Source organism: Gobius niger (genome assembly GCF_951799975.1).
Source record: "Gobius niger genome assembly, chromosome: 23".
NCBI classification, from domain to species: Eukaryota; Metazoa; Chordata; class Actinopteri; order Gobiiformes; family Gobiidae; genus Gobius; species Gobius niger.
The window spans coordinates 1,994,880-2,016,380 of record NC_136874.1 but is presented as its reverse complement, the minus strand read 5'-3'; the positions used below and the strand labels follow the sequence as shown (position 1 = coordinate 2,016,380).

General features: G+C 41.7%; 2 protein-coding genes across 2 annotated transcripts; one reads left to right on the top strand and one right to left on the bottom strand.

The window, feature by feature from the left end:
* Positions 1–1,000: 1,000 nt before the first annotated feature.
* pnpla4 (patatin-like phospholipase domain containing 4) lies at positions 1,001–5,031 on the top strand (the record flags this gene model as incomplete). Its single annotated transcript, XM_079581920.1, has 7 exons — positions 1,001–1,160; positions 2,081–2,266; positions 2,964–3,058; positions 3,143–3,278; positions 3,349–3,414; positions 4,600–4,752; positions 4,900–5,031. The coding sequence occupies exons 2-7, from the start codon at positions 2,087–2,089 to the stop codon at positions 5,029–5,031; spliced, it is 762 nt and encodes a 253-aa protein (XP_079438046.1). The 5' UTR covers positions 1,001–1,160; positions 2,081–2,086.
* Positions 5,032–9,362: 4,331 nt separating this feature from the next.
* On the bottom strand, positions 9,363–15,946 carry sts (steroid sulfatase (microsomal), isozyme S; the record flags this gene model as incomplete). Its single annotated transcript, XM_079582033.1, has 9 exons — positions 9,363–9,745; positions 9,816–9,937; positions 11,397–11,556; positions 11,620–11,742; positions 12,309–12,445; positions 13,963–14,374; positions 15,391–15,513; positions 15,593–15,714; positions 15,786–15,946. The coding sequence occupies 9 exons, from the start codon at positions 15,944–15,946 to the stop codon at positions 9,396–9,398; spliced, it is 1,710 nt and encodes a 569-aa protein (XP_079438159.1). The 3' UTR covers positions 9,363–9,395.
* Positions 15,947–21,501: the final 5,555 nt, after the last annotated feature.

Below are 21,501 nucleotides of genomic sequence, written 5' to 3'. Positions count from 1 at the left end.
TACCCAAATCCAAAAGCTTCTGGAAAAAAGGTGAGAAAACAGCGACAGAACTGAGACGAAAACAATGATGAAGATGTGACAAAAAATGACAAAAAAATGACGAAAAATTTACAAAAAATGATGAAAAAAATGATGAAAAAGTGGCAAAAATGTCACAAAAAATGTACAAAAAAGGACAAAAAAATGATGAAAAAGTGGCAAAAATGTGACAAAAAATGACAAAAATATCACAAAAAAAGGACAAAAAATTGACGGAAAATTCACAAAAAATAATGAAAAAATGATGAAAAAATGATGAAAAAATGATGAAAAAATGATGAAAAAATGATGAAAAAATGATGAAAAAATGATGAAAAAATGATGAAAAAGTGGCAAAAAGTCACAAAAAAGTCACAAAAATGTCACAAAAAATGTACATAAAAGGACGAAAAATGTACAAAAAATTACTAAAAATGACAAAAAATGATGAAAAAATGATGGAAAAAGTGGCAAAAATGTGACAAAAATGTGACTGAAAATAGACAAAAATTTGACAACAAAAGGACAAATGTGACAAAAAGTGACAAAAAATTTACTATTTGACAAAAAAATTACTAAAAAGTTACAAAAATGAGTTGAAACCCCCCAAAAAATGATGGGAAAAAAATCTGATGACGTGAGAGAAAAGATCCATTTAGATGAGTTTTGTAGATCTTAGCTTTCAAATGGCCTACAGGATTTGAGTAAAGCTAAACTGGAGAAAATGCTCTCGGTTCAGGCGGGAGTTAAGAGGTTAACTTCTTACCCAAATCTAAAAGCTTGCAGCCTATAGGCCAGTACCTCATATAGTAACACTGCACTTCCTTGGATTAACTTGTACAAAACGCGCATCACTGTTGACATTTAATCCCTTGTTTTGAAAAACATCTGGTAAAGTGCCTTTATTTTGACGGTTTGTATCGGCGGTTTTATTGTGAAGTTGAGCGGAAGTGTCGCGGGTCATCGTTTCCGCCGACGGACGAAAACAAAAGCGGCGTGTGGAGGTTGTCACCGCAAATAAAGCTGTTTTCACACCGCTTTACCCCAATCTAAAGCACGTGGAGCGAAGTCAAGACTTGTCCGTCACTGACAATCATGTCTCTGCGGTGGATTTGATCACGAAGACGTTAGAAAAGCTCAAGGTAAGACAGAGTCGCGTCAGAGTCAGTGTTATAAGTGGAAACAGTCACGTTACGATCTATATTAGCACCGAACACTCAGGACGGAAACATGGAGGAAAAACAACAACAGAAAACAGTGTTAATTTAGACAACATATTTTAGTTTAGTTTTAGTCTTTTGACTAAAATGTAATTTAATTTTAGTCAAGATTTAGTCAAAAAAAACTTTTCAATTTTAGTCTAGTTTTAGTCGACTAAAATGAAGACTAATTTAGTCGACTTATATTTATAATATTCATTATAATCATATTTAATCTTGTTCCTCTGCTTCATGGAGCTGCTCCACATGAACAAAGCTCAGCAGAGAATTTACATGATCTGAGGCTCTTTCAGACGGTCAATAGAAGTTTGGATGATTTTAGTCTCTCTTTTCATTTTTATTTAGTCTTATTTTAGTCGACTAAAATATCTGGACATTTTAGTCACAGTTTTAGTCTCATGAGAAACTTTTAATTTAGTTTAAGTCCAATTTTAGTCGGAAAAAATATCATTTTGACTAAAATTAAGACTAAATATTTTAGTCGACGAACAGAAAAGCAGCGAAAAACGACACAAACAAAAAAGAAAAAGGTCATGAATTAAAGGTCATGAATTACGTCACGTTACGACACCACAAAGCGTCAAAAACGAGACAAAAATGTGCAACATGTCAAAACAGACAATGCAACAAAAAAGTTTGCATCAGTTTTGTCGACTTAGCTTTCAAATGAGGCCTCTCCTGTGGGCTGTGAACTCTCCAGTCAAGAAGCTTAAATGTCTGTTACTAAATATGGACAAAATGAGTAAAATCATAACTTTTCCCTCATTTTATCACATGTGGTTTGTAATCCCTCAGTGATGTCATAACGTGGTCATTTTCCTCTCTCTCTCCCTCCTGTCCAGGTGGAAATGTCCGGGCCGCACCTGTCCTTCGCCGCCTGCGGGTTCATGGGGATCTACCACCTGGGGGCGGTGGGGGCGTTCCTCAGACACTGCCCCAGAGCCGGGGCCTGTCCCGGGGCCTGCGCCGGAGCCTCGGGCGGGGCTCTGGTGGCGGCTCTCGTCGTCACGGCGCCGGAGAAACTCGAGGTCACTCCTCTTTTATCCTTCCACACTAAAACAATGAATGGTGCCAAAATAAAGGCCTTAAATGACTTTGTAAAACATCATCTTGGGATTAAATCTAAATGTCTTGGAAAATAATGTCTGGGCGATATTGACAAAAATGAAAATCTCAATATTTTTGGGGACTTTCTTGTTAACGATGATGAAGCAATGTTTTTGCAAACCATCAGAAATATGTAATAATAAGATAATTGTCTTGTACAGAATCTTCTACTTCTACATCAGACGACAAAAGGGCAGAAAAAACAACGTTTATTTTTTTTTCATATTTTCCCCCATTTTTGTCCACTTTTCCCCCTATTTTTTCCTAATTTCTTGTCCACCTTTTCCCCCTATTTTCCCCCTATTTCCCCCCCCCATTTTTGTCCACTTTTCCCCTGATTTTTCCCCATTTTTGTTAATTTTTTCCTAATTTTTCCTAATTTTTTGTCCACCTTTTCCCCTATTTTTCCTCAATTTTAATTTTTTTTCTCCACTCTTCCTCCTCCATATCCCCCCATTTTTCCACATTTCTTCACATTGGAGATAAACTCGATATTGTAAATGTGTGTATCTTCCAAACAGTATTTTCAGTATAATCTTGTAGACGATGTATTGCCCACCTGGTACAAGCCCTGAACGTTTTCTTTCTTCTGTTTTTCCTCTGTTTTGTTTCCTTCAGGAGTGTGAAGACTTCACGTTCTCATTCGCCGACGCCGTGAGGAGACAGCCTCTGGGCGCCGTCACTCCTGGGTTCGACTTCATGCAGAAACTGCGGTAAAACCCACGCACCGTCACACACGGGGAAACAGAAACACGCTGTGGCACCGGCTCCCACTGAAACAGAATGTGTGTTTGCAGCGAAGGCATTGACGGTGTCCTTCCCTCGGACGCCCACAGCCGAGCCACTGACCGCCTCTTCGTCTCCCTCACTCACTCCAAAACCGGCAGAAACCTGCTCGTCTCCCAGTTCAGCTCCAGAGAAGAGCTGCTGAAGGTGCGGCCGACGCCCTCACGTCCTCTGACTGAGGAAACATGAAAGTCACCCACATGTCTTGTTTGTGCAGGCGCTCCTGGCCAGCAGCTTTGTCCCGGTCTACGCCGGACTGAAGCCGGTGGAGTTCAGGGGCGAGGTGAGAGTTTGTAGGAGGCAAATCCCCCCGGCAACGCTCTGTTGTCCAAATATGGTCATTTCCTTTGTGGGAGACAGCAGCGGCTAAAGACGGGAGAAGCATACACAGGACGCATGTGCAGACAAAGGGACTAAACTTTAACAACATCTGCAGCTCTCGCGCCGCATGTGGCTCTTAGCCAATCAGAGTGCGGCTCTTTGCATGACTGGATCTGTGTAATACAATACAGCTCTTTGCAAAAGAATTGGTTCATATTTCCCAGAAACTATAACAGTCTTTAAGAATCTTGACCAAAGATCCAGCCATCGTCCTACAGACCCTGTTTCCATCTCTACACATGAGTGAGAGTCTGTATCTCCTCCTTTTGGAGGCGGTGTGTAAAAGGTGCCCGTGCACCATCACTCACAGCGGGATGTGGGTTAAACAACAGTCTGGCAGATCGAGGCTCTGGGATCAGCTCCTGTGCGTTTCACGGTTCTGATCAGCTACTCTTTATTTGATGAAAGTTGGCCTCATATTCACAGTACAAGATCTAAATTAGGAAATAGAAAAAAGCGGAGCTCTAATGTGATGATAATATGATAATATGATGTGAAGCGCGACATCATAACACGGAAATAGACAAAGTCATGACTTTTCTTTCACATGTGACTGAAACTGTATTAAATGCAGCATAAACAGACTCTCATTCGTCCAGAGGATCCGGATTAAAGTTAATGAGTTTTGTGCAGCTGAGAGTGCGTTCTCTGCACAGTCCAGTCAGGACCGAGCTGCACTGAGCCACAGGCCAGGGGCAGATCAGAGGAGGGGGCTCAGTGGGCAGGGCCCCCCCCACAAACACACCCCAGCATTAAAAATCAACAAATCTAATTCTGTCCTAGTCAGAGCAGAACAGCACAAAATGTCACTTTATCTCAATCTTGGTGAGGAGTAAAACTATTACATCTAAGAAAAGAAAAGAAAAAGGCATAAAGTTATGGTTTATTGTGATTAAATATAACGGTCACATTATATTTAATCAGAATAAACTACCGCCCCTGTGGCTCTTCACAGGATCAAGGTTGAACATTTCTCTGACTCGTTAACCCCCCCTGCTTCAGTCGCTCTATGAGACTCCACACTTTTTATTTTCACCCTTTTCTGTATTTTTTTCTTCTTTTGGTTGATGTTTGTGTCTCTGTTCAGACCTGGGTGGACGGCGGTTTCACGGACAGCCTCCCCATCCTCCCCTCCGGTCGCACCATCACCGTGTCCCCCTTCTCCGGACCGCAGGACGTGTGCCCCGTCCACAGGGGGCGCTCTCACAGGCACCTGCACCTGGCCAACATGAAGGTTATGGTGCGTAACAAGTCTCTACATCACTGCTTTAAAAAGAAAAAACACGTCAAAGTCCTGCTCAGTTTGAACTCCCCTCTCTCTCGATTCTTCTTCTTCTTGCATCACTCGCTTTTCTGACCGGATTTTCTCGTTTTTTTTCCTCATCAGTTTTCTGTGGAGAACATCAAACGCCTGAACCGCGCTCTGTTCCCTCCGTCTCACGATGACATGAAGCGCTTTCACAAAGAGGGATTCGCCGACGCGCTGCGCTTCCTGCACAGAGAGAACTGGATCAGCTGACCGGACCATTCGGACGCTTTTACGGAGAATGTGAAGAAGAGAACGCATTTAAGAGATTTTGATTTAAATTACTGTTGATTAAGGCAGAAATTCTGTTGATTAAGGCAGAATTTTTTTTTCACTTTTTTTTCCTTCACTTTTCCCCCCCTATTTTTCCAATTTCTTTCTATTTTTTTCAGAAATTTCCAACAATTTCTTCCCCTATTTTTTCTTAATTTTTCCCAAATTTATCACATTTTTTTAATCCGTTTACCCCCCACTTCTTCCACACATTTTTCCTTATTTTGTCAGTGTTTTCCTATTATTTCCCTCATTTTCTCTTATCTTTTCTCCACATTTTTCACCATGTTTTTAACCACCTTTTCCTCACATTTTCTTGGCGAGACGACGTTTAAGAGATATCACTTTAAAGCTTTGTCTGATGATTATGTTTGCAGACAAAATCTAAATAATGAACAGAGCCAGGTTTAAATGTATGTTTTTATTTCGTGATTTCGAATAAAACTCGTATTGAAAACGATGTAATTTGAATCCAATTGAGCGCTTTTGAATTACATTTAAGGCTGTAATTCATTTATAGAACTAAGTTACTCATGCCCCTAGAGGCCATAAGCGCCACTGCAGGTTTTTTTACTCATTAATTGTCCGTGAGAGTAAATACTACGCCGACAGAAAAGACAAAGAGGGAGATTGTTCATCCAATTACATAATGCAGATCATTTTTTTCACTCAAACTTGGCTGTAAATACTGTTTAAGTGGTGCTAGCCCACAGTTAGCTTTGCCCGTTAGCCTGTTAGCTTCTTCTTCATGATTCTATTAGTGTGTATTGAAAGTTACATGTGTGGTTTTCTGGCCAGAGACACCAGGGGGAGATGAAAGACCCCCCAATCATCCCTTTAACCCTACGGAAAGGATTTATGTCAGTTTATTGATCACTGCTCTAAGTGCTCCATGGAGCTGCACAGTCAGAAGGCACCGCTGCAGCACCGTCTCACCTCAGCTGGAGCTCCTCTTTGAGGACTCTGTGCACTCCAGTGACCTGCCACTTCCAACAAGAGAGGAAGACAACGGGTCGTCCCATGATCAGAAGGTCAGGGGTTGGAATCCCGGCTCCTGCAGGTGCGCACTGTGGTTGGGTCCTTGCCTCGGTACCTGCACACATCGGAGCATGAATGAGAGTGTAAAGGAGTGAGTGGTTCCCTGATGCAAAGCGCTACATGCTGCAAGTTGAGACCATTTACCGTTTACCAAGAGCAGCGTCCTCCTGAGAAATCACAGGTCCCACGTCCCGCTCGAGCTGTGTTGGTGTGGTGTTGGGTCAGGACGCCCTCTGCTGGTGCGATGTTCACTCCCAGATGTGGACGGCTCCATGTTTCCTGTAAACAAACAAAACAAAAACACACACACCCTACCAAGGAAAACACACTTCTTTTTTCCCTTTAATATTGTAGCGTTAGATGAAAACCATGCAGCAGTTTTGATTTTAAAACAACATTTTATGATTCTATTTTTATTAACGATAATAAGCCCTTTCTCTACACGTTTCACACCTTTTAAACAAGTTACTAAGTTCTGCTTTAAACCAGGGCAAAAACTTTCAACACCAGGGCTAAGGCAGGACTATCACTCTCAGATGTCACAGCTCAGTCAGTGTTGAGTTTGCTATTTTCAAAGCTCATGCTTTTTCACCACCAGATGGCGCCGAAACAATGAAGCCGACCGACACAGTGTGACACAATATTGGAAGTTTTTTTCCCCTTTTTTAATACAGTTTTCCCCATTTTCTTTTCCATCCCCCCCCCCCCACTTTCCTCAAATGTTCCTTATTTTTTTCCACATTTTCCCCCACATTTCTTGACATTAGAGATGAACTCAGTATTGTACATTTGCATATCACCACCTCTACTTTCGCCCATATTCAGCCCAGTCCCTTAAGTCCTGGTTTAGTCCCTGTACATTTCCTCCGTGTTTAAGCCACACAGACTCCACTTGATTGAAGCGTTTCCTCCTTTAGTCCAATCCTCGTCTCTCTCGTCTCCAATCAAAAACATCTTCCTCTCTTTATTCCTCGTCTTCCTTTCAAGCATTGATTTTATTCCTCTGGGGGGGGAACCTTTCAGAAAAATACTCACGTTTCTTTGCTGCAGGAAATGAAATTGGAAATCCCACTCGAGCGCAGGGGAACGCGCTCAGTTCTTCAAAGACCTCGACTCTCGGGAGGAACAGCTTCGAACATGAGAGAGAGGACGGGAAGAGGGAGTCGCTTCATTCATTATTACAAAAACGAACGCCTTAAATGCCATTAAAAAGCATTCGATTTCACTCCAGCTGGTATTAAATGGAAATGCCCGGGAGAATAATGACACTGCTCGACAGGTTTGTGCCAAAGCGACTCTAAAACCTGCAGAAGTGGCGGAAAATCATTTTGAATTTCCCCAAAAACCATCCATCCTGGTGTCGAAGAAAAAGCTAACCAAAAACAGACACAGAAAGCCATATATATAACTTTAGATCCAAGCGCTGATGCTGTCGGTCCAGGGACAGTGTTAAAGGAAGTGACTTGGATGATGCAAATTTGAATTGGAGAAAAAGAACAGAACAATAGAAGGCATGTGTGGCTTAGCTGTGAGTCTTGCCCGGATTCCTCCTCCTCCTGTGGCTCTTCTTGTGACGCCTCCTCTGTGCTGCAGCTGTGCCTCTTCAGTGTTTCAGAAGAAGAAACATGTAGGTCTCAAATGTCTTTAGCTCATCAGCTGCTGTTTGAGGCTTTCTTCAGGGCCAGTATGGACTCTCTGCAGTTAAAGAAAAAGATGTACAATAGGATCCAGCTAAACAATGTAGAACACACACATACTGCATGTTACACACATAGTATAACATGCAGTGAAATGTTCCTTTGTATCGTCCAATTTGTTTGATTTTAGGAGAGTTGTAGTTGTAGTTACACACCCAGGCCAGGAGGTGGCGCGTGACTCCGTGGGACGGTTTTGTGAAACTTCACCCGTGTCATTAATTTCCCTGTTTTACAGGTTAGTAACGAGTATAAACCACATAATATGGGTCGGAAAATATAAGGAAAACAGCTAAATGTGACGTTATAAGTAAACACTGCATTTTTGTTGAGTTTTGAGCATGTGAGAAGACGGGAAAAGCTAAGTCAAGGAGGAGACGCCGCGGCGCCATTTTGTGTTGGTACATTTTATTACAAAGCTACAAAGGTTTCCTGACATGTGTAATGTGTTTATATGTCATTGGGAAGAAAGACAATACTTGTTTACTAGTTTTAAAAACATATTTAAAAAGTTAGAAGCTTAAACTAAGCCTGACATGTATTATTACCACGCAAGTCATGAGCCGAGCTAGTCGGAGATAAGCTAAACTAGCTAAGCTAACTATATGTTAAAACGCAGTCCAGCTCCAGGCATTAAAGGCATTAAAGGCATCTTGGTTAAAAAGAGTAATAAATAAGACAGGTTAAATAGATAAATAGCTAAAAGGTAAATAAAAACAGGTCATTCATATCTTGTGAATTTTATTAAAGTAACAAAGTAATTTAAGTAGTTCTGTACATGAGGGACAATTTATTGCATATTTTGCACATAAGAAACAGTTGAAGCTGTAAGTTTATGATACATTCGAGGCATTGACAAACTTCACCTGTCTCTTGTCTCATTCACTTCCCTGTTTTACAGGAACTTAGAATCTGCCAAACAGGCCCAAAACCCGGGTCTGTGACATCGGCTCTTCCCGTCATTGTGAAGCAGAATTCACCAAGTGTTGGATTCTTCACCCACTGGAATCAGACATGAGGCAGGTTAGTTTTATCTATGAGGTGTTGTTGCAATAGTAAAACTTGTGGAGGAGCGAGGAAGCAGTTTGAGAAGCTACTCCTCATCCTCAGTTTTAGTCTTGATACGGCAGCATCGCCCCCTGTTGGAAGCCGGGAGGACAGGTTATTATCAGGGTGGCTGGTGTCCGATCCTCTCAGCCCTGTGTCGGCATCTCTGAGTGTTAATGTCCGTTTAGGATCCTCTCTGCCGAGCGCACCACCACCTCCACCAGGTTTATTGATATCGAATCCTCCTGCCCTTTTGTCGTCTGTTCAGGACAATTGTAAATGTACATATTTGCAGCTGATTTTTGCATATTTCTGATGGTTTGCAGAAATGTTTCATTTTTAATGAGAAAGTCCCCAAAAGATACTATATTTTGTCAGTATCGCCGACCTCGAGTCGACCTAAACAACACCCTCAATGATAAGATCCTCATTATCCCTTCACAATAAAAGCCTCAGCATAAAACGACATCAGTGCATTTAAAAAGTGTTTCCTGGGTTTAGTCTCAGTTCTGCTTCAGTCCCGGGTCAGTTCCTGCTGCAGGCGCAGAGCCGGGTGACGGAGGAGCAGCACGGCTGGAGCCAGGGCTTGGGCACCACCTTCCCCGCCGTCATCTCGCTCTCCCTGGGCTGCAGTGAGGCGCGGTGCTCCCTCGCCGCTCGCTCCATGGCGTCGATGATATTATGGAAGTCCTTCTCCGACTCCGGGCCCAGCGGCGTGGACTCGGACGGGTCCCGGGACAGGTCGTACAGCAGCGGCGGGTCGTGGGCCATGACATGTTCGGCCGAGCAGAAGCAGACGAGAGTGTGGAAGCAGCCGCTCGAGTTCGGAGGGTGGAAGTTCGGAGTGAAGTAAAAGGCCTTCCACACGGAGCGGCCTGCGGGACACGGGACAGGAGTCAGATTTCCAAGTTCTAAAGTGTATCATCCAGACCAGGAAACACTCACTGTGTCTGGGGCTCCAGCGCACGGCCTGCAGAGTGGAGTGACAGTAGTGGAACATGAACTCGTGACCAGAGCCCTGAGTCTGAGCGAGCAGCAGGTCCAGCAGGGGGCGCCCATCGATGGCCCTGAGGAGAACACAGGGAAGTCCTTTGTGACTCACACCAGCAGAAAACAGAAAAAAATGCTTGAAAAATGAGTTGGTGAAGCAGTTTCAGCTTCTTCATTAATTATGGCCCAAAGTTTAATTTACACGACAGTTTCAAAGGTTAGAATAAATCTCGAATAAAAAGTTAGAAAGTAGAAAATTAGGACGATGCGAGTTTCCAGGGGAAGTTGATGTAATAGAAAGTAGGATCGAAATTGCAGTTTGGAAGATTTGCAAAGTCACAATATCGAGTTTATTGAAGAAAAAAAAAAAGTGAGCGTTTTAAAGGATCTGAATCCTGATATTTTAGCCATTGCAAAGTAAAGTAAAGGCATTTATGTGATATATTGTACCTCTACCACTCGAGGTATTTTTCAAACCCGGAAGACACAACGCTTCGATTCAGTTGACTCCACCCCCTCTCTCCGCACATACAACTTTACAGTATAAAATTAAAATACCACAGCAAAAAGTGAAGTTATTTCATGATGCAGTTATAAGGAGTTGACATCTGCAACACAGCTTCATAAATGATGGTTTTGACTCACCACCGCTCTGTCCTGGCCTCTCCATCACATTAGCGGACTTGCGTTGGTCATAAAAGTTAATCCACTTTGATTCTGGTGAAGGTTCATCAAACATCCATCAAGAGACAGAAAACACTATTCTGGTGAAAGTCGAATCCCGGAGAGAAAAAACAACATCCGACCCAAACGCGCTTTTCCGTGACATTATCGGTAGTTAAGATGAGAGTAGTTTACAAAGAGCTCCTTCTTCACAACTTTCAGCGCAAACATGACTGATCTGTTCCGACGCTCAGGTTGTTTTGTCCGCAGGTGACCTGGAAATGCTTCGGGCACTTTTCTTTTCCTTTTTTTTTTTTCATTGATTTCTTTCTTACGACAGAAATAATGAAAACGCTGTTTTACAAATTAAAATCAGGCCATAAACATAGAATTAAGATATGACATTACAGACGTCGAGCACTTCGTTCCGCCCTGACGACACTGAGCAGGTTAGTGGTTCACCAGGAGAGGGTGGAGCAGCTGCTCAGAGCAGGATTCAGGAGGATTACTGAGAACTGCGTGAATGAAGCCACAAACCACTCTCGGGGTGTTTTTGATAAGGAAATAAAAGTAGATTTTGCATGAAATAGGACCTTTAATTGTGGGTAAATTAATCCAATTTGGGGAAAAAGGTGGATCAGTGAAGTGATGATCAAAGGACGAGGAGAGCGCGTGCTTTTGGGAAAAGTCCTGTTCACTATGACACTTCTGTTTATTGTGGTGTTTGTCAAAAGCTATAAAGCCAAGAGATGATTATTTATCCCAATTACTTTTTATAATGATACTGACTAAACTTGACTAAAATGTGATTAAAACTAAAAGCATTTTCATCCAAAAGACTAAAACTAAAAGGGCTGTCAAAAACTGTGTCACCTGTCCCGCGGCAGCTGCCCCCCGCTCAGCTGCACCACGCTGGGGAACACGTCCATGTTGCTGGTGGCGTCGTGGATCTCCAGTCCGGGACGGATCTTCCCGGGCCACCGGACCAGCCCCGGGACCCGGATCCCGCCCTCAAAGTTTGTGGACTTCCCGGCTGTAAAACACATGAGGTTTATCTCGGGTTCCGCTGCAGGAGACGAGTGTGTGGAGCGTTTACCTTTGTAGATGCCGTTGTGTCCGCCGTTCGTCCCCTCCTCCAGGTGCGCCCCCTGATCCGAGGTCAGATAAACCAGGGTGTTCTCGCTCAGCCCCAGTCGCTCCAGAGTCTGCAGGATCTGACCTGGGATCCGCCGACAACAAAGCAACTTCATCACATCAACAAGAAGAGGCTTAAACGTTAAAGAGAAGCCCGGGATCTGCAGGGAAAACCCACGCGCTCGGAGCAAAAGCGGGTGAATTAATTAAAGTAATGGAGCAATCGATTTGTAGTCCGGCCCCCGTCCTCCCGGGAACTACAAAGGCCAGAGTTCAGCGTGTTTACAACCGGCCGTGGCTAACTGCTAACGGCTAACGCTCTCCTTTAGACCCGCTTAAGAGGCGGCTGTCTCTGCGGGAGAGTCGATAAACAAAGCAGTTATGGGGAGACGTGGCATCGATCGGCTTTGGACGGAGCAGACGAGTGGGAGTTTACAGCGGGAGGCGGAGGATCCTCATTTTGGCTGGTTTTAACTGCTTTTAAGGCCATTTTACTGCACAATCACTGTGTTTTTAATGCCACAAATGCACAAGGAATATGTGAAATAACCTCTTAGCCCCCACCTGATCCGAGCACATTTTCTCCAGTTTGTCTGTTCTTGAAAAAAGAAAATGCCCTCAGTTAAAGCGGGGGGTGCTCGAGCTCCTTACCCACGCTCCAGTCGACCTCGTGCACGGCGTCTCCGTAGAGGCCGTGAGGACTCGAACCTGTGAACCGGGCCGAGGCGAACAGCGCCGTGTGCACCTGCAGGAACGAGAGGAACAGCAGGAAGGGCCGATCCGCGCTCCTGGAGACACCAGAGACCAGAAGTTCTTAAGTGTTTTCCCGATTTTTATTGCACCATTTTCCCCATTTTCCTTAGCCCATTGTTCCCAATGTTTCTGAGTTTTTTTTTTCAAAATGTTTCCTAATTTTAATATCCACTTTTTTTTCCAATTTCCCCCCGATTTCGTCTATTTTTTTCTAAACATTGTTTAAAAAAAAATGTCATTCTTTCCACTTTCTTCAACCATTTCTTCCCCCCATTTCTTTTTCTTTGTCTCAACTTATTTCCCTCAACTCTTTTCTCATTTTTTCCTAAATTTTTATTTACATTTTTTCCCTTTATTTTTCCGAATATTTCATTTTTTCCCCTTAATTTTGTCCATTTTTTTTCTCAACTTTTTTCGGAATTTTTAACCATTCTTTCCACTTTCTTTAGCCAATTTTTTCCCTGTTTTTATTTCACCATTTTCCCCACTTTCTTGAGGCCATTTTTCCCAATGTTCTATTTTTTTTCCAATTTTCCCCCAATTTTGTCTGTTTGAGAATTTTTTTCTCAACTTTTTTCAAAAAAAATTCTCATTCTTTCCACTTTCTTCAACCATTTGTTAACCCCTTTTTCATATTTTTTCCTCAACTTTATTCCCTTTTTCCCTCAACTCTTTTCTCATTTTTTTCTAAATTTTTATTTACTTTTTTCCCCTTAATTTTTCCCAATATTTCATTTTTTCCCCTTAAAGGTATAGCGGAGGATGTTCTATTTCCGGGTGGATCATCAAGACGATTGGTCCTAATTGTCAATCATTCTGGTGATTTGCCTACGTAAGGCCGTTGTGCGCGCTCGTCCCTTGTTAATTTCTGCGCATGCGCACTTTCAAGCCTATGTGAGTTACGCTGTCAGCTGTTCATTGCTGCTCGCAGAACGCACCGAGTCGTTTGAAAATGGCCAAGACCAAGAGTGTTTTTGGGAGATTCTTCCTCCTCGGAGGCAGGTAGAGCGTTGCGCATGCACATTTCTTTTTAAAAAGTGGAGAGGGCGGTTCTTTCCTAAAATTCGGGAAAATCCTCCTGTATACCTTTAATTTTGTCTATTTTTTTCTCAACTTTTTTCAAAATTTTAACCATTCTTTCCACTTTCTTTAGCCAATTTTTCCCTGTTTTTATTTCACAATTTTCCCCACTTTCTTTAGGCCATTTTCCCCAATGTTTCTAATTTTTTTCTCAGTTTTTCCTAATTTTAGTTATCAAATGTTTTCCAATTTTTCCACAATTATGTCTGTTTTTTTCTCAACCTTTTTCTCAACCTACATTTTTCCCAATATTAAAAAAAAAAAAATCTCTATTTTGTCTATTTTTTTCTCAGCATAAAACGACATCAGTGCATTTTTTCTCTCTATTTTCCAGATTTTTTCCCATTCTTTAACCAATTTTTTCCCAATTTTGTATACATTTTCTGCCCATTTTCTCCCCATTCCTTGACACTGGAGATAACCTGGATACTGTATATTTTTGGATACGATCCCGTGGACGATGTAGCCTCACCTCTCCATGAACCCCACGGCCTCCCTCGTCATCCTCTGCGTCAGATTCGTGTAGGAAAACGGCTGCTCCAGGATGGCGCCGTCCCGCATCAGGACGCAGTTCATGTACGGGACGACCTTCAGGAACGCGGCGAACAAACCCGGGGCGAGGACGAGCAGCGCCGCCGCCCCGACGGCCAGAGCCCTCGGGACGGGGAGCAGCCCGGCGCCGTACAGGACCACGGTGGACAGTAGGAGCGCGGCCGCCGTCCTGAGCGGGAGGTACTTCTCCAGGGCGAACACGGTGCCGCCGCCCGGGCCACAGTCCCGCATGTTGGTCAGAGGGAAACCCCAAAAGTATCTGAAGCCGTGGCGGTTGGGGTGGTGGCAGTGGTCTGTGCTCGTCTCGCAGTTCAGGCCCAGGTGCCATTTTCCTGGAGATACAGAAGAACTTCAGGGGTCGGGGGTCAGGGGTCGGGGGTCAGGGGTCAGCTGGTGAACCCATTTCCACCAAACATATTCAGTTCATTCTAATGATGTTAAATTGGATAAAGAGTTCTCATGTTTGTGGTGAATATTACACTGAAGTTTCTCCTCTGCGCGATTACCATGTTTTACAGACTGACTTTATGGCGTCTTATCATTTTATGTAACTTTGAATTACTGCGCTGTACAAAAACACTGGCCTCATTAAAAGTAGCAGTAATAGTTGTAGAAGTAGCAGTAGTTGTGGTGGTTGTAGCAGTAGCAGTAGTAGCAGCAGTAGTAGTAGCAGCAATAGTAGTCATAGCAGCTGTAGTAGTATTTTTTATTATTATTGACCTTTATTTAACCAGGATAGTCCCACTGAGATTAAGAATCCTTTTCAGGGGAGTCCTGGCCCCAGAGGGGAGTCTATTGTACATGTTTTTAGTGGTAGTACCCAGAGGAAACCTACGCAGACACGGGGAGAACATGCAAACTCCACACAGAAAGGCCCCTTCCAGGTGGGAATTGAACCCGGGACCTTCTAGCTGTGAAGCGAGAGCGCTAACCGCTGCGCTACCGTGCTGTAGTAGTAGTAGCAGTAGTACTAGTAGTACTTGTAGTAGTAGTAGCAGTAGTATCAATCAATCAAATGTTATTTGTATAGCGCCCAACAACAACCAAAAGGTGCCCAGAGCACTTTCCAGGATAAAAACAAGAATCACAGTAGACAACAGTAAATACAAAAACACATGAAAACAGCAGTCGAGTCGGTGGTTCTGTATCGAAGGCTTTTCTGATAAAATGTGTCTTCAACTGTGATTTAAAAACACTCAACTCAGTGATGTTTCGAAGCTGTACCGGAAGTGCATTCCACAGTAGTGGTAGTAGTAGTAGTTGTAGTAGTAGTAGTAGTATCAGCAGCAGTAGCAGTAGTAGTAGTAGTAGTAGTAGTAGTAGTAGTAGCACTAGTGGCCGTCCTCACCGATCAGCGCCGTCTCGTATCCTTGTTTCTGGGCGATGGAGGCGAAGGTGACCTCAGAGCGAGGAAGACCTCCTGAGGCGGCGTTCGTGATGAAGACTCCCAACCGACCCACTCCCACCACGCCTGGAACACACGTAAAAGTACACGACTACTGCAGTACTGCAGTACTGAGGACCTGCTTCAGTAAAGCTGTGGTCTGTACCGGTGCGTACGGGATATCTGCCCGTGAGGAAGGCGGCGCGGCTCGGCGAGCACAGCGGCGCGGCGGCGATGTGCTGCGTGAGCTTCGCCCCCTCGGACGCCAGGCGGTCCACGTTCGGAGTCCTGGACCAGAGAGGAAACCTTCAGCACTTTCTTCCCTCAGATTTACCTCAAACATCTGGAAGGGACTTTACTGGAGCGTCTTGTTGCCGTAGCAGCCCAGGTCGCCGATGCCCATGTCGTCCACCATGATCAGGACGAAGTTGGGTTTCTCCGAGTCCGAAGACGAGGCCGGGTTTAGATCAGAGACAAGAACCAGGAGCAGGGCCAGAGGAGAGACCCACCGGGACCTCATCGTCTCCTCCTGGAACACAATTCATTTATATTAAAACCAAACTGTCCGTCAGATACTGAAGATAATGAGTCAGTGTTTTATATCAAACTGTGACTCGGTTTTTTATATCTCAGCCACTGGATGAACTGAACCACTGATTAAACACTGCCACTCAAAAAGATAATTGTCCTGAACAGATGAACACATTACAAAAGGGCATAAAAAAAATAATTCTTCTCAATTTTTTCCTCAAAATTGAACACCCCCCCCCCATTTTTTCCACTTTTTACCATTCATTTACCACAATTTTTAACCACTTCTTGTTCACATTTTTACATTTTTTTCCCACTTTTATTTAAAAAAATGTCTTTCACAATTTTTCCAACATTTATTGATTTATTTTTTATTATTATAATTTTTCAAAAATTGTCCACGATTTTATTTATTATTATTTTTTTATTATTATTATTATTATTCCCATTTTCAAACATTTTGTCCTCCTATTTTTCCCACTTTTATCAATTCATTTATTTTTTATTATTATTTATTTTTTCCAAATTTCCCCCCATTTTTAACCACTTTTTTTTTCTTTTCATTTTCTCCCCATTTTCCCTACTTTTATTTATTTATTATTATTATTATTTATTTATTCCCAATTTCCCCCCATTTTTTCCCTCCATTTTCCCCAGTTTTGTCCATTTTCTTCCTCACATTTTCCCCACATTTCTCAACAACAGAGATAAATCTTCCAAACAGCAGTTTCGACATTAACTTATTGATATTTTTGTCCAAAGTCTAAAATGGATTAAACACGACTCTCCTCCTGCTGATACGAACAGAAAACAGACGCAAATGTGATTTAAAAAAGCCTCAGCCCTTGAGAATAAATGAAACAAACTCTGCTCCTTAATCTGCAGGTTTAGAACCAGTTTATAACTGATATAAAATACTTCCTGCTTCTCAATAACAGCTCAGTTTCCTCTGAACTTTTACCCAAAGGATTTCATAACATCTTATCAGCTCTGACTCTCGTAAATTCATTAAGCTAAACTTTAACTGAACTTTAGCTAAACTTTTACGCCCTAATGTCATTTTCTACTATTTAATGCAGTTTATCGTTGATAAAGTGCGGTTTTAAGGAGGAAAAGTGCGTAAAGAGGAGCTTACCGCGAGCTGGAGTCACATCAATGAAGGGAAAGTGCGATGTAAACACGGAGGGTTGCCACATCCGAGCGGCAAAAGCACGCGCAGGAGCCAGTGCGCAAACTCCGCCCCTCGAGTGGTAAAATTTAATAAAAAATAATTACATCAAAATAAAATAAATAAATAATAAAAAAAACAAAGTAAATAAAGGAAAAGAGTAAATTAATAAAATAAAAATAATTATCTGAATGTGATAAAATAAAAAATAAAATAAAAAAATATATTAAAATGCATTTTCTTTTTGTTTGAAATTTTTATACAGTTTTATCCCGTTGTGGGAGTCGCCAAAATATTTACTCAAGAAGAGAAATGATACATTAAAATGTAAAAAAGTATTTGGAGAAAACTATAATTGAGTACAGTACTGTGAGGGTGCCCAAAGTGGGGCCCACAGTTCCGTTGGCCCCCCAGAGGGTGACCTACTTTTGCGCCTCATCTGGTTAATATTTTACATAATATAGTTAATATTTCCCATTCATTCTCCATGGGAAATATGGATGCAGTACACTTTTTTGGCCACCAGCGTCTAAATTGGGGGCGCTGTTTCACTCCTTTCTCAAAGTTAAGAAAACACTGTTCTGTCTTGGTGTTTATCAATCATAGAGCCATTTTTCCAACGTTTTATTGCAAAGATCGTTGACATAAGCAAAGGTTCATGTTAAAAACTGACTTGTAAAAGAATTTATGCTGAAATGACACTTTGAAAATGATCCAATATCGCATTTTCTTTGAGTTAAAGTCACTGTAGGTACAGATACAGGTGTTGTTGTTTACATTTTGCACTATATCGCTACAATAATTGATTTTGTTCAACTAGTCCTTGCCATAGTTAACATTTGTTTTAATGTAGCGTGGTATTTGCATGCGTAGATTAAATGCAAATGTATAGGCACCAAAATAGAAAATAAAGTAACTATTATTATTTGCAGTTTCACGCTGACCATCACCGTGTTTAGCCCGTGACCCACAGGCACTTCTTCATTTCGGCCTCGGAGACAAAAGGTTTGGCCCCCCCTGGTCGATATGAAGGTTTGTAACTTTAATATTGAATCCCAGTTGCGCAAGTTACTTTATGTTTCTACTCAAGTAAGAGCAAAGATGCGTCATTACAATATTACCAGGGGCTGGACTGGGACTGAAAAACAGCCCTGGACTCTGACCAGCCTGGCCCAAATTAGCGTAATTGTGACACTTCCACAAATACATATTTTAACGTCTAACCACCCGCCTTAACCGAGTGCATTTTCCCCAGGTCGACTTTTTTTTATTATTATTTTTTTTTATTGGCATCATCAGCAAAAAGAGCGGGAAAGGCGGTCGTAGAAAAAAAAGCAAAATCATTCATATAAATAATAATGGTCCCAAAATTTAACCTTGTGGTGCACCATACTCCACGCAATTCCTTTTAAGAGTCATATTTTTTTATACTGGGCTTTACCCAAATCTAAAAGCTTCTCGACTGGAGATCAACAATGTAACGCTTCATTTGAAAGCTAAGACCTACAAAAGTGATGGTAACTTTTTGTCACGTAATTTTTGTCATTTTTTTTTTTTTCATTATTATCATTTTATGTTGTGTTTTTAATCACGTTTTTGCAGTTTTTTTTGTCCGTGTTTTTCTCACGTTCTTTTCTCCAGTTCAGCTTTACCCAAATCCTGTAGGCCAGTGTAACGCCTCATTTGAAAGCTAAGACCTACAAAACTAAATTGATCTTTTTCCTCACATCAGATTTTGTTTCAGCACTTTTTTTGTTGGGAAGTCGTCTCATTTTTGTCAAATTTTCGTGACTTTTTTGTCACTTTTTCGTCACTTTTTTGTATTTTTATTTTTTCATTTTTGTCACTTTTTCGTCAAAATTTTCTCACTTTTTTGCTAAATTTTCGTCCATTTTTTCGTCAAATTATTCGCATTTTTTGTCAAATTCTTATCACTTTTTCGTCCATTTTTTCTCAATTTTTCGTTAATTTTTTCTCAATTTTTTGTCAAATTCTTATCACTTTTTCGTCCATTTTTTCTCAATTTTTCGTAAATTTTTTCTCAATTTTTTGTCACTTTTTCGTCCATTTTTTTCTCACTTTTTTGTTAAATTTTCGTCCATTTTTTCTCACTTTTTTGTCAAATTCTTATCACTTTTTCGTCCATTTTCCCCTAAATAATTTGTTCATTTTTTCTCAATTTTTTGTCACTTTTTCGTCCATTTTTTCCTCAGTTTTTTCACCTGGTTTTCGTCTCAGTCACCTTTTTTCCAGAAGCTTTTGGATTGGGGTAAAGCTGGAGAAAATGTGCTCGGTTCAGGCGGGAGTTAAGGGGTTGATATTGCCTGCAGTTCACAAACTATCCACCAGGGGGTGCTGCAGCGCCCTCAGCACCCTGGGTTCCCACGGCCTTGTTATTATTCAAGGGAAACAAACCACCAAATGATCTTCTTCCACCATATTTGTGTTGAGTTTTGTCTCTTGCAGCTGTAGTTTTGTGTTCGGCGTCGCTCCCCATCCCTCTCCTCGCTCTAAACTGCCGCCGTCGCCGCGTTGATTTGTTTCGTCTCTTTTCCTCCGTAGCGCGAACGCATTTAGGAGGAGAAAGAAAATAAAACTCTCCCGCAGACGTCCATAAATCTGCGCTAAAGATGTTTTTCACGCCGCGGGGCCCGAGTTATCCTTTATCTAAATAGACTTCCCCGGCGCCGCATCGAGTTTATCCGCGCGTCAAGCAGCGAGAGAAATGTCCCGCGCCAGCCTCCGCGGCACGGCTCGGCTCGGTTTGGGAGAGATGGATTCATGCGGCGGGGCTTCGCTAAGAGGAGATCACGCGGACACGCATTTATCAGGGAAATATCCGGGAGGAAAAACGAGGAGAGATGAGAGGAGGGAGGAGGAGAGCGGGGGTTTGTCGCCATCTGGTGGAGAGCGGAGGTGCGGCGGGTGCATTTGTGAGCGGAGACAAAGAGAAACGGTCACTTCTGGGCTGAAATATCTTTATACAAGTTCAGAGGTGGAGAGGTTTACGACAACAGGCCACGGAGACGGCGAACATCACAAATATAACGTTAAGCAAAGCAAATAAATAGGGATTCTGTACAACATTTACAGGCACAGTTTACATGGAATAGAAAAATGCTCGAGAAACGTGACACTTCATAAGAGCTGCACACGTATGCAACGTAATGACTCTGCATTATTCACTATTTTATGATTTTAAGAGGGCTATATCATGCAAAACCGGCTTTTTGGCTGTTTCCTGATCAAAAAAAAAAAAAACAGCGCATGTCTTTCTTTATCCCAATTTTCCCCATTTTTTTCTCTAGTTCCCCAAATTTTTTGCCTATTTTTTTCCAAAAAAATCCTTATTTATTGCCAATTTTTCCACAATTTTTCCCCAATATTTTCTGTGATTCCCCCTCAATTTTTTCTCTATTTTTCTAAAAAAATCCACAATATTTTCTTAATTTCCCCTTCATTTCCTCCTATATTTTAATCCCATTTTCCCCCATGTTTTCTCTATTTTTTTTCTCCATTTCCCCTTATTGTCTTCTGTTCCCAAAAAGTTTTCCCAATATTTTCTCGATTTCCTCCTCATGTCTTTCCATATTTTCTCCCAAATTTACCCAATTATCCCCCAAATACTTTCTCTAGTTCCTCCAATTTTTTCTCATTTTTTTTTTCAAAATGTTTACCTATTTTTTGGCAATTTTTCCACAATATTTTATCAATTTCAACCTCACGTCTTTGCATATTTTATCCCAATTTTTTTTCTAGTTCCCCCAATTTATTTCTATATTTTTTCAAAGATTTTCTTTACTTATTGCCAATTTTTCCCCCAATATATTCTCTGTTTCCCCCTCAATTTTTTCTCTATTTTTCCCAATTTTTCAAAAGATTTTCCACAATATTTTCTCAATTTCCCCTTCATTTCCTTCCATGTTTAATCCCTATGTTTTATCTTTTTTTCCCTCAATTTCCTCCTCATGTCTTTCCATATTTTCTCCCAAATTTCCCCAATTTTTCCCCAAATACTTTCTCTAGTTCCTCTAATTTTTTCCCCAAAATGTTTACCTATTTTTTTGGCAATTTTTCCACAATATTATCTCAATTTCAACCTCATGTCTTTCCATATTTTATCCCAATTTTCCCCATTTTTTCCCCCAGCAGCTGCTCCGCCCTCTCCTGGTAAACGACTGCAAAAGTTGTATGAGCGGAGAGAGGGGGCGGAGTTAACTGAATCGAAGCGTTGTGTCTTCCAGGTTTGAAAAATACTTATATTTATCACAAAAATAGTGCTCCACAGTGGCAGAGGTACAATATATCAATATACTTTACTTTGCAATGGCTGAAATATCCAGACACAGATCCTTTAACTAAATGAAGGAGTTACT